Consider the following 13,697-nt stretch of genomic DNA (forward strand, 5'->3'; position numbering starts at 1 on the left):
TTTCCAAAAGTTCTGGGATTGTTTTATATTAGGACTACTCCTTGATAATTTCTGGAAATACTTTCTTGTCACAGTTACGTATTTATTATCGTTTGTATAAAGCATCCATCATTTAGCTCTTTTCAGTTACTGTTGTTCAGTCATTGAATCATAGAATGGTTTGAGTTGGAAGGGAGCTTAAAGATCATCTGGTTCCAATGCCCCTGCCGTGGGCAGGGACACCTTCTGCTGGACCAGGTTGCTCAAAGGCCCATCCAACCTTGCCTTGAACACTGCCAGGGATGGGCATCCACACATTGTCTGGACAACCCATTCCAGTGTCTCACCACCCTTGCAGTCAAGAACTTCCTAATATTTGATCTAAACCTACTCTCAGTTTCAAGCCATTCCCCCTTGTCTGGTCACTACATGCTCTTGTAAAAAGTTTCAGTATACCTTTCCTGTAGGCTCCCTTCAGGTACTGGAAGGCTGCAATTAGGTCACCCCAAAGTCTTCTCTTTTCCAGGCTGAACAAACCCAATTCTCTCATCCTTTCCTCATAGGAGAGGTGCTCCATCCCTCTCATCATCTTGGTGGCCTCCTCTGGCCTCGCTCCAACAGGTTCATGTCCTTCCTGTGCTGGGGACTCCAGAGTTGGATGCAGCACTCCAAGTGGGGTCTCCCCAGAGCAGAGCAGAGGGTCAGAATCCTCTCCCTTGACCTGCACTGCTTTTGATTGAGCCCAGGATACGATAGTCTTTCTAGGCTGCCAGCACACATTGCCAGCTCACATCAGCCTCTCACCCATCAGCATGCCCCAGTCCTCCTTGGCAGGGCTGCTCTCCATCTGTTCATCCCCCAGTCAGAGTAGACAACTGGAGTTGCCCCGACCCAGATGCAACACTTGGTCTTCCTAAACCTCATGAGATTCTTGTTAGGCTTGTCCAAGTCCCTCTGGATGGCATCCTGCCCTTCAGGTGTGTCAGCCTCCCACCAGTTGGGTATTCTCTGTCACTCAGTGGCGCGGCATTTTTGGATACATTGCATTCAGCGTCTTTGAGGTGTACTTGTTCTTCAGAAAAGCTGATGTCCTTTACTGAGAGATACATTTAGCAGAGACTGGATTTATATCTTTTAATTAATGCCTGGAGTTAAGTATTAATCTATTTATAACTTAAAACACTGTATTAAGGGTTTTCATAGTACTCCCTACGCACTCTCAGTTTGAGTTATGTAGCTATCTAGATCAGAAATGGCTGATAGCCTATAATAAAGCATCCTCAACCGCCAGGTTTTCAGTGGACCAAGTCATCGCGCTGTGTTTGGCGTGTTCATCACTTACCAATCCTGGCTGAACCCTGGCTGTTTCTTCAGTGTGTGTTCAGTAGAATGCCCCAGCTGGACTGACAGGGAGAATAACCAGTGCTGTCATGAGTCAGTCTCATTCAGCTGATAAAGCTGATTTGAAAATTGGTGGTCTTTCATTTGGAAGAAAAGATACTTACATTATGAAATAAAATTGAAATTTTGAACAACTAGTCTTCTCAAGTTTGAATCATAGAAGGCTTATAAATGGACAGTGCTAGACCTTTTGTTTTGTGAAGCTTTCTAGGCATATAGTTTGGGGATTTCACTTTTAACATTAGCAAAATGGGACTTGAAAGCTGAATATAAAGTTGGGATGGATTGTCTCTTATTTTGGTTGCATGGCTGCTGGGAAATAAAGTCTGTGGGCTTTCGAGTGGGTTTTTTTGGTTTTCAACTGGTGAAAACTAATTTTTGGTCACAGCTTGCAGTTCTGATTTTCTTTCCTAGAGAGATTGTTTTAATGGTTTGATATAACCATTAAAAAATACTTAAATGTAGCAAGTGAATACACCCTTAGTACTAAGTGAGGTGCTATTTGCTGACTAGAAAGATGCACTATGTGTTACTCTTAAAGCATCTATGCAACTTTATGTTTGTCTTTAACTCCTGTAATTTTCTATTTCCAATTTTTATTGACATCTTGGCTTTTTGGTATTGTGAACTGGAATTTCCTTCTGTGTTTAAAGCAAATGCACCTGAATACTGACTAGTGGAGGAGAGGGTACCTTAACAGTGCTTGTTATATAACTTTGATACTATGCTTTTAAAACCAGTGGAAATATTAAAATGTACCAAACACTGCTGCATTCAAGTATTTTGTTACCTAAAATGAGATGCTTCTGAAAACAGGATCCTATGCCCTTCTACTTCTTACACAAGGCTGACAACTACTTGTGTAACATGAGGTGTGAGGACTGTGTGTGGTTTGTTTTAGTACTTGCTATCCTCTGCTTTCTAATCGTGCTTTCAAACGCTCTGAATCCTTCCTGAGTGGAAGCACAGCAGTGAAGGCAAAGGCTGTTCTAGTCAAAAGCAGCAAAGTGACTTTTAAAAATAGATATCAGCATGTTGTAAACTGAAAGCATCCTTTTCATCCTTTGTTTCAAATTATTTGCCTTAAGTTTTTTTGTAAGAGTAAAGGCTTACCACTCCTTAGAGAAGACTCAGGTGTACATTAATCGTTGTGTAATACAGAATTATTAATGTAGTTATCCCGAAGAGAATACAAATAGTAAGAAAAACCAGGTAACTGCTGAATCCACCCATATGTTCAGGCCTTAAAAACATTATGTCTTGGATTTCTTCCCTCCCTCCCCCCAATTTCATTTGAAACCAGAATAATTCTAGAAATGGGATAAGAACTTTTGGTTATTTTTGTTTGTGTGTTGTTCCCCCTCAACAGGCTTTCAGGGCCATTGAAAAAAAAATTTGAAAAAAACAACCTAGGAAAAAAAATCCTGGCTTATTCCAGAATATACATTTTAAAGGACTAAAAGATTACTGCCAAATATTATCATTTGCTACACCTTTATAGTGACTTTTCTGTACTTCCTCATCACTGCTAGCAGTCTGAAATACTGACAGGTAAGCTTTTGCAAGCACATGTAAAATAAAAGCATTATATGAGCCAAAGATAAAATTATTTGGTGTAACAGTTCTGTAGAAGTGGTTAAGGTTATTATTCATAGAATCAGAATGGTCTGAGTTGGAAGGGACGGTAAAGATCGTCCAGTTCCAACTCTCCTGCCATGGGCAGGAACACCTTCCATTGGATCTGGTTACTTGTCGTGGGCTGAAACTCTCTCAAATAGCATCTAATACAAATACCAAATTGGTGGGCAGGAGGCGAAGGGAAAAAATATTTCAATATAAGTGTATGAAGTGAGAAGCTGCTATGAATGGACCAGGGAGCACAAGAATAGACATCAGTGGTAAAGCCACACATGCAGTAGCCTTAGCTTATCAGTAGCTTTATATAATTAACATTTACAGTAGGGTATAGGAGTTGGTGACTAAAGCGAGAGAGTGAGTGTGTGTTTTCCTTCAAATGTGGGAGCTTTTTGTATATATATGTGTGTGTATATATATGTATATATAAAGAAGCAGAAAGGTAGTTTTTGTTGGCTTGAGGTTTCTTTGTTGTTTTGTGTTTTGGTTTTGGGTTTGTTTGGGTTTTTTTTTTTTTTGAAAGTAAAAGGGTGTCTCAGGCTGATCAGGGAGACATTACAAATGAAAATAAAGAACTAAAGTAATTTAAACCTTATGTGAAGGTTTTGAAATAATAGGTAGGACATTATCTGGTTAAAATGACATTAACTAGCTATCTGGTGGTTGCAGGTAACAGTATTTTTTTTCTAAGGCCATTTGTTAATTTGAAGTTTCATTATAGAAGATACATTAGGAAACAAGTGTTGCATTGGTGTCTGTGATTGTGAAGTACCAGATGCTCACTGGTGGTGGTGTTTCAGCAAACGCAAAGCAGAGTGAATCTTCTTACAGCCTGAGCCTCTCATCTTTGCCAGTGCTCTGCAACCTCAGACTGCAGATCTAATCTCTGACTGAAAGGAGTCAAATATTGGTTTGGTCCTGGAGTAAACTAGTTAAAATGAAATTAAGTTTACAAGAAGCAAATGGAAAACAAGCCTTATGCTACTGATATTTAATTATGAATGTAAAATATAGTGTATTTATGTCAAGGATGCAGTACACTGAGCTGAGACATCAGATTGGTTTGGTGTGTTGCAAGTCAAGTCTGTTACACAAAGCTGTGATGATACAATTCTTTAGAAGATAAAATTGGAGCCCTGTGTATAAGCAGCTAACAGGAAATACAAGCAGTACTTTGTGTTATGAAAAATAAACAGCAGCAAGAAAGGCAGAAGAGTTTCAGCAGCTGTAGATCAATCTTCTAAAGTGGTTTGTGACTGTAGAGTTTGCTGTGGGCACCCCTCCTCAGTGCAAAGGGCTGGGTGGCCTTCACTTCCTATAGGGCATGTCCCAGTCATTGCTGCACTTCAATATACTCCATGCTGTCTCAGACAAAACACTAATGGGACTCTGTTGTTAGACATCAGAGTAGCCAGCAGTAGCATTGCTATATGTAAATGCAAAATCACAGTTGCTAAACAAGTACTACAACATAAATCAACGAGTGCTGATTACAGTGTGCTAAAATATATAAACTTTGTCATCATCACCCTATTGAAAGGCTAATCTTTTTGCTTATCAACATGGATCCTCAAAGCTTTAGGATGCAATTCTTGATATAATAAAAACATGGTAATTTATGCTGAGACTACCACTGTACTATCCAGTGTATGTCAACTACTGAGACAGTCTTTAACAATAGTAAGCATATTTGCTAGAAGGTCAGCTGCAAAGAGCATTCCAACAGACAATCCAAGTATAGTTCTTGCAGATGATTTTATTGAGGAAAAACAACAAACAAAACCCAATAAACATCTAAACATCTTTGTGAAACCAGCCAAAGCCTTCAGCACCATAAGCTGCATCTCCAGAGATTCCTCCCTAAACTGTCTGTCTAAACAGTCTTGTGGTGGTAAAACTAGTGAACAATAATGGCATACTAGCAAGAATCTTCAGCAAAGAACCCCAGAAACATTTGCTGTCCAAAATGGTACCTAACAAGCTTGTCCTTTCTCTGCTGTTTTCAACTGTGTTGTTTATGGATCAGTGCTCCTTTTTGTGTGTCCAGCTGACTCCATATCAAGCTCTGTATAGTTTGCATTGAGTGTAGATTGAAAATGCTGGTGCTAAAGATCGTGGCTTATCGCTCCATAACAAACTCCCTACCAGTGATTGGACACTTGAAAGAACTAGAAGTGCTGCAGACTGCCTGGATAGCTCTGTCAGGCCTTACCTTTAATACCATTGATAAATAGAGTTTTTTCTGATGTTAGCCTCTTGGAAGGCATGTTGTCTTGAACAACTTGCCTTGGTCCCAGCTGCTGATCTACCACCACCAGCCCACCTCCTGCAGGTATGCTGTGGATATGTATACCAGGTTGATGGCAGCTGGGTCATATGCCAGATATGATCTGTCCTTGTTCCCACCCCCAAAACAGTAAATGAAAATCTGCAAAGAAGAGAGCTCCATGGTAGTGTTCAAGATTCCTGGAGTGTTCAGAGGTTATCCCACTACTTTGAAGTTACTGCAGTGGGAAAAATACTGCATGGAAGGCTCTTTAACTTCTCTCCACCCATTTTGACTCCTTGATCTTTGATTTCAGTTTTCTTCTTAAGAGATTAAATTAAATTCAGCTTCTCAGCCTAATTACATTGATTATGTATTAGGCCTCAACCTGTTAGCCAAATTATTTTGATTACATACTGGGCCCTCATACAGTTCTGAAAATCAAGTTGTTAATGTCCCTTTCATGTTTTCTCATAATCTCTGTTTAGTTTCAGTAAACTGTATTTCAGTTTCATTGTAAGTATGTTTTAGATGTAATCCAGAATGCTTTCATAGCATTCTGAGTCTGCCTTGGCAAGAAACGTGCTCTTCTGGGTGCTATAGATCAGACCTCTGTTTATCTTAATGAAAAATAAGTCCATGGAGTCTGCTTACTATACCAAAAGGAAAAGAAGGTAGGGATTAAATCTGCATTAAAATAAGCATTTTCCCCCCTCATTCAGATTCAGACTGGTGATTCTTTTAAAGTGTTCTATGCTTTTTGCTCTGTGTACTTGCATTTCACAGGGAATCCTAATCATGTGTTAATTAGTGCAAGGTTCAACTGTCCAGATTTCACAGTCCAGAGTTTTTTTCTCAAGGTTTTTGCTGGTATTTGGCTTGCTACTGCCATTGTGGCATGGTAATACCACACTGATATAAACTTGAATTCAGCGTGATACTCATTAGAGGGAAGAAATTTGCAGATTAGTGTTAGACTGACCTGTGTGGAGAAACACCATACGGGGTGCTGCCTAGCACCACGTCTTCTTCACGCACAGAATCTCTCTTGTGCTTATGTTGTCACTGATAAGCCATGCAGTCTTTTAAATCTTTTAATGACACAGGGATCCAAGTGATTTTACCGTCATCTTCAAATCCTCACCCCGCTCTGACCAGTTTATCTTAGAAAGCAATATGCAAGCTTGCTGCATCATTATGGAGTTATTAGCAAGTGTGTTTGGAAAGGTAAGGTCTGACAGAGTTCCTCTGGTTGCTCTTGTCTGTCAAGGTAGCTTGAATACCATTTTTGGGGGACTGTCAGAAAGAGAAGGATAGGGTCTTCTGACCTATTGACGTACGTGGGCTGCAGGGTGGACCCTCCTTACAGGTCCCAGTATGGTCACTTATGTCTTAACTAATCATCCAAAAGTAAAAGTTGCACCATGGGATGCTTGATGATGATCAGTTTAATTTAAAAACAAAAATTAGCTGTAACTTTAGATATGCCTGATACAGGATGACTCAAGGGATGCAAGGGCATCCTCAAACTGTTGAGACTGGCAGGAAACCTTTTCCCCTCCTTGTCCTCTCCTTGTCCTTCACTGGATTAATCTTAAGCTTAGTCAAAGGCACTGGTGAACATAAACCATATACTTTCGATTGTTAAAAACAGAATTTAAAAGTTAGAATCACAGTTACTGATTGTCATAATGTTCAATGAAGTATGTAAAGCTCTAATTTTTAAAAATAAATTGATGAAAAAAACTGAGGGTTGTGTTTTAATCATGATCTGAAGAAACACATTCTCAATCTGACATTTTTCAGAGTAGTTTGAACATATTTTTAGAGGTTTATCAGCAGTTTTGGAATTGAATGTGCTTGTCAGTATACAAACGTTTGGGTAGGAGGGAGCCTTTGCCAGAACAAGGGGAAGAATAGGTGTTTCCCATTCTAGTCACCGGAAGAGAATTGATAAAAACGTATCTGTAGTTTGGCTGTTGTGGTGTCAAATAGATTGAATTGTTCCCTGATGTAGCAGAACGTCCATTACTTATTGTTAGGAGTTGTGGTTTCTGAAGTAGTTTGGTTTGTTACTGGAAGGAGGAAGCCAAGCTTGGATCTTTGGCCTGAACTCACAAGCACTGTACCTTTCATGAGAAGTGTGTTACCTTGAAATCTTTAGCAGATGAATACACGGAATTGTTAGTATAAATTTGTTGGGCTTTTTTTAGAGGTCTGGTTAAAATTGCTGAGCTGTGTGGCTTAAGTTGACTTAACTCATTTTCTCCAGTTGCCCTTCTATCCAAGGGCAAGCTCTGGAGGCCGGTTCTGCTATGGTAGCACCAGAGTGCCACTTGCAGAGGTCATGGGGTACAACTGTGTGGCATTGAAGTAATAATGACTTAGAAACTGTTTTGGCAGCCTTCTGGTACGTGCTGGCTGACTGGAGCACGGCTGAAAAGCAGGGATGGTCATGCTTGATGGTGGAAAGGAGGAGGAAATCTGTTGGATAAATGGCCAGTGATTCAGGGCTAGAATTACTCTGGAGTCGTCATTTCTAGATGGGAGGTTGCCATAGCAACAAAAAATGCTTTCGTTCAACATTTCTTACTAGAAACGGTACCCATCCTCTTAAATAACCACTTGGGCTAATTTTAGAGTTTATCTGCAATTTAGAATACTTGCTTTCCTGAGGTATGTTCTGCCTTAGGATACTGTAGTGTCTGTGTGTGTGCAGGCACAAGTGAGCACCTGTTAGTCTGAAACTGAGAATTTGTTTGGGAATAGAAGAAACAGGAAAATGGCTTTTCCCATTCCAAGTAATGAACAAAATGCAGGTGGCAGTGGAAGGGAGCCACAGAAAAACACCAGTAGGCTCAAGCACAATATTGAAAGTCCAGAATCCTGTGCAGTAATACTTTTATAATGAATCTTAATAGGATTTATTTTTCAATACATGGAAAGTCATTGCTTCCTAATTCTTAGTGCTGATTTTCTTTCTGCTTAGTCTATTAATATTTTTATTTGTAATGCTTTTTTTTTTTTAAATTTCAGTTAATGGATAGAAATTACCTTGCAGATCACTTGTATTTCAGCAAAACCACTTTTAAGCACTTAGTGTTTGGGATTAAAAACTGAAATAGTCTGAAAAATGTGATGTAACAGGTATTACTTGTACAGAAATGCTTTTAACTTGCTGATGTCTGCCATTTTTATTGAAACAAGTTCTAGAGTGGTTTTGGTAACTGAGACTTCAGTGTATTGTCTCCCCTTATTTGTTATATAAGGCTGTAAGGGGGTTTTATGATATTAAATTTTCAAAATGGGCATCTTAAATCTGTGTAGTGAAAACTAAATGTTTCTTCCAGTTGCTTTGGTATCTTAAATACTGTGTGTATAATACAACATAATACAATTGTTAATCTATTCTTGAAACATACATTAGTTCCCAGTTATGCTACTAGGACAAAATCTGAATAAAATTACTGTCTTGGAGACTCTAAAGGTAGATAAATTTATGTTTGGGAACACTTCAATGTGCACTGAATGTGTACACTCCAAGACTATGCAAATTGTTGATGAATAAGCTTTTCTGGAAATACTTTCTAGAATCTGAAGAAAATTGGTTTCTCTTATTTTAGCAATAGCCCTATGCAAATGCCATTGATGTTATTTCAAGGAGGAGTGAAGCACTGCTTTTATACCTATTATACTTAACAAAATGCTAATTAAATCAATTCAAACTGCTAAAGTACCAGCATCACAATTTCATTTCCATCATGAATTCCATTCCCACATGATTTTTTCCCTCTTTCATATCTTGTGGGCACTTTCTGAGAATATGGTTTTTCCTGTGAGAAAAGAAAAAAAAAAAAAGAAAGCCAAGGTATATTTTAAGCTCTGTGTGCTTCTAACTTGCAAACTTTAAAGACTTCTACAGCAAATTCAGGGCCTGCAGAATGAATTGCAATATTGCAGTAAGATGTCCTGATCAGCTGTTTCTGTATTTTTAGTGTAGATCACTCCTAGATGTTTTATCATTCTTATAAAGAATGCCACGACATTATTCATATTTTAAAAGTTAACTATTGCGTACTTTAAACCTGCTTTTCCTCCTTCAAAAAAAAAAAGGGAATGAGAAAGGCAGCATCACAAGTTCTGACAGGCTTTTGTTAATGATGCATTTTATTCAGCTTCAGAGAGAGCACTGTCAAGTGTAGTCCGGGAAATAACACCAAACTGGAAACCTAGAGTGGGAACCATTTTTCTGGTTTTATGTTATAAACTTCATACAGAGGAACAGTGACAGTCTGATAAGGATTATTACGGTAAAAGCAACTTGCTCTGAGTAGGCAGTAAACTGCTACCCATCTTCATATATGTTTTAGAAGCTGTTGAAGCTACTGCAATAGTAAGACTCACTCCTTTTAACTTTTATATGAAAACCTGAATGCCCCAGCCAAGCTTGGGACTCTGGCAGCAAGGCACAGGACAAATAGGCAGTGAAAGGTTCAGCTGCTGTAAATAGACAAGTTCCTGTGATCCCTTTGAAGCTGAAGTTGGATACCTTGGAGACCTGGAGTTCTCAGAGGGAAAAAGGTGAGAGTAGCTAAGGAACTACATTATTTGAAATTTTCTTTTCAGTTGGCTGGTAACTTCAAATAAATGGGCTAGTCCATGTGCCAAGGTGATCTGTTCCCATCTATGTGAGGGCTGTGGTACGGAAATGGACACTGAAAAGATAAGCAGAGGAATAGATGACTGTTCATTCAGAGGATGATGAATAAGAGCTTATTTTGCTTCAGTCACTGCTGTAACAAAAATCACTTTTTATAAGATTTTCTCTCCAAGTTCAGCTGCAATTAACTGCTTTAATTTCTTTTTAAACAGGTGTCAAACAAAAAATCAAATAGCACTCCTCCCCCAGCACAACTATCTAAAATCAAAGTACCAGCACCACAGACAGTAGTGAAGAAGGAAAAGCGGCAGAGTTCTTCAAGGTTTAATGTTAGCAATAACAGGGAGCTTCAGAAACTGCCAGCTTTAAAAGGTATGTCTTTCTAAACTAGAATTACTCTTGTGGTGAAACTTGTGCATGAGACTGAGGAGCATTTCAGCTTTATGCTTATATCTGGACAGCATACATAATATATTGAGTATGTACCTTTGCAAATGGCACATACTTGCACTGGGGTTGTTTTTTGTTTTGTTTTGATTCATATTTGAGGACTTGCAGTGTTTACTTTCTTGGCAATTACCACAGACAATGTCTGTGTGACAGCATATTCAGTCATCTCACGTAAAAGCAGAATATTTGTGCACTCTAAGCAAAATATTAGGCATCTGTCCTCAGTGCAACATGCTCAAACTCTGCTTTGTTTGTGCTAAAATTTCTCTTGGCATTATGAGAAGACCTGGTCTATGACTATGGGTCTAGTTTTCCAGAGCATGGGGCAGAATGGCATCAAAATGAATATGGTGAATATGAATTTTTCCTTCGTCGATTTTTAAAGCTTTCTGATCTCTTAGAATTCTATTTACTGCCATCTGTGATGAAAAGATGATGGTAATTGGTGTGTCTTCTCTTCAACAGCTTTTATCTTTATTTTAGCTGCTACCTGTTGTGTAGATGCATAGTTTGCATAGTGTACTATGGTAGCTTGTAGTAGTGTTAGGGTAGAGTTTTCCAGGTGGGGTGAGATGTTCTGATCTATTGGTTATGAGCTATTGATTTACTCTGAAGGTTTATTTAGAGGAAAAAAAAAAAAAACTGTTTTGAAGTGCAGTGTGTACTGCTGTCCAGTGTTCAAAGTTGGCAGTGAAAGCCTGATTGATCACTGAAATGTTGAGTAGTACTGGTGTAGGCAATGTGAAAATGTTGGGGATAAAACTTCTTTCCTCCAGTCATTGTTTTCTTATTATAATGCATTACTGTTTCTTGAAAATAAACTCAGCTTCTCAGCCCGTCTGAATTGTACTGCTTTTCATACAGATCCAATTAGTTTGCAAGATTCTTCTCTTCACACAGAGAAGAATCTTTTTGCCTTTACAAAAAGAATCTGAAATACTGTCCATCATGCCAGTATGGCAGCCTATATACAAGATGCTGTTAAAGTTTTTCAAGACTCAACTGCTGCTTAATTAGTCCATTTCAATCTATTTATTAAGTTTGTTAATAAGAATATTTAGCACCACAGATTATGAATAATATGTTCTGTCTTTTAAACTGACATAGTGGGTTCATGCACAAGCTGTGACATCGTGGGCATGAGTGTCATGAGCAAATGACACTGAATTAAAGCAGTGATTTTTATGAGAATTTATGCATACAGCCACCTTGACTGGAGTAATCTTTTGTTCAAAGACTCAGCCACAAAGGAAAGTATTACTTACTTTGTCCTATTTTAAATACAATGTTTCTGGTCACGCCTGGGACTGCAGCTCAGGGAGACCAGTACTGAGCATGCCATTAGAAGCAGAGTGGACAATGAGCTGGAAATGGGAAAAATGAGTGCAGATGAGAGGGGGGGGGGGAAGGAATCCATCTTACAGTGGATGAGGTGAAGTTTTAGATCTGTTTCCACCTTGGCTGTGTGGCAGTTTAAATTAGTAGGCCAATGAAGGGCAGAGAAATACCTGCTTGGGCTTGGAGAGGGGAGAAGTAAAAAAAAAAAAAAAAAAAAAGTCTTAAAAACTGTCTAAGGTATTTTCTGAGAGCATTCCAGCATTTTTGACACAGTGTACTTAGATGTGAAGAAAAGGTAGGAGTGTTGTTGTACATGTGCATTGTATTTGCCTTTCAGTCTGTAATCACTCCCCCCACTCTCAGGTGAAATGAAAGATCTGGAGCTTCTCATGACTGGTGGATGCCTGGTGCTGTATGTACATCCCCAGGCTGTCAAGGGCCACACTTTGTTATGGAACACTGGTGCAATTACTGATCTAGTGGTGGGTAGTAATTGCTACCTTTTATTAGTAAAGGTAATAATAGCTTTATTAGTAAGCTATGTCCAGTCTCATGGATCATAGCAGGTGTCTGTATAATTGCTCTGCTCACTGCACGTGCTTAATCCTGACATAATTCCAGCCTATTATTGCTGGGAATACTTTTGGCCAGTGAAGCTGTTCCTCTAATGTGTGCAAAGATACTTGTCTTGATGTGCATAAAGTGAACCTGAGAAACTTTGTTTGACAGGCTTTAATTTAATGGGCTGAGATTATTAAGGCGGGTTTCACTTCTGTGAAGTGTTGGGAAGAACATAGTGTTCCTTCAGGTTAGCTGTGTTTAACCAGCTTTCAAGCTTCTGTTATTTGTAACAGGTGGCTGTATTTCTACAGCTACAGTACCTGGGAAATCTTTCTTTTGTCGGTAGTACACCAAGAGATGTGTATTTTCATAGAAATGTTGCGTTGACTACTGTGTGGTGTGATGCACTTTACCTGAGATTGCATTTTTAAGCACAACAATAAAATGGTACTGTCTTTGCATACTTTAAGGTCCATATTAGATATGTGAAAGCTTTTCACTGGTTAAGTTCTAAATGACCTGCAGCATTGCTGAGATGACCACCTTTCTTTTGTGCCATAGGGCTGGTGATGAGGTCAGCAGGTCACTTGAAATAGTAAGAAGGGAAAGGAGGAGCTGCCAAAGTGGGTTTTCATCAAGGTTTTGTATTTAGGAAATACTTTTTTTGGTCTTCAGGCATGCTGCAAACTTTCTCTTCGGTGTTGCACAAAAGTGCTGATGATAAGCCTGCGGAAATACCAGCATATTTGCCCTGGTGTCTGGTATTGGTGTGGTTTGATTTGTGTTCATTGGAGCAATTTACAATTAACACTGTGCACCCTCAGATTATTCAGGAAATGGAGGAACAGGATAGCTTAGATAATGCACAAAGAAAAGGAAATAGATTATGAATTAAGGGGCCCTAAGAATAGACCTGAACATAGAAAAGAGAAGTCTCTGATGCAATTTGTTTGTGGAACATCAACATCTATATATTAGCAAAGCTACAACCTAGTGAAGCTCTCTGCAGCACAGTGCAACGCAGTCTGATTTAGTTTGGACAGAACAGGTAGCTTGTCTGCCCACAAGTATCTCTGGAGAAGTGTCTCCAGGATAGTGTCAAATATCTTGAAAATGTCTTACCTATTTTCACCAATAAAGATAAATTCTGTGCCAATTAGCTTGTGCTGTGGTAATTTCTGCCTACCCAGCTCCCTTTGTTAGGTAACATTCATAATACAGGTACTTCAGTTACAGAAGGTTGATTTTTTGCTCAAGTTGTTTAGTGGGAAAAATTACTTATTGGACTTAAAAGTGTCTTTTATTTGATGGTGATCTGAAAGCTTTCAGATTAATGCCCTGGTTTTGTCAAATATAAATGGCAAAGGGTGCTTTGGTCTTCCGAAACTTACCAGTTTCTTCACTTTT

General features: G+C 38.9%; 1 protein-coding gene across 1 annotated transcript in view; it reads left to right on the forward strand.

Moving 5' to 3' along the window:
• Window positions 1–13,697, forward strand: part of PPP2R5C (protein phosphatase 2 regulatory subunit B'gamma) — a 79,639-nt gene that overhangs the window by 6,283 nt on the left and 59,659 nt on the right. The window contains exon 3 of the mRNA XM_027893590.1: window positions 10,154–10,313. Coding sequence (XP_027749391.1) covers window positions 10,154–10,313 — 160 coding nt within the window. The remainder of the gene's footprint in view (window positions 1–10,153; window positions 10,314–13,697) is intronic.

Source organism: Empidonax traillii, unplaced genomic scaffold (genome assembly GCF_003031625.1).
Source record: "Empidonax traillii isolate 1590-97213 ecotype Southwest subspecies unplaced genomic scaffold, ASM303162v1 scaffold398:size1781980, whole genome shotgun sequence".
NCBI lineage: Eukaryota > Metazoa > Chordata > Aves > Passeriformes > Tyrannidae > Empidonax > Empidonax traillii.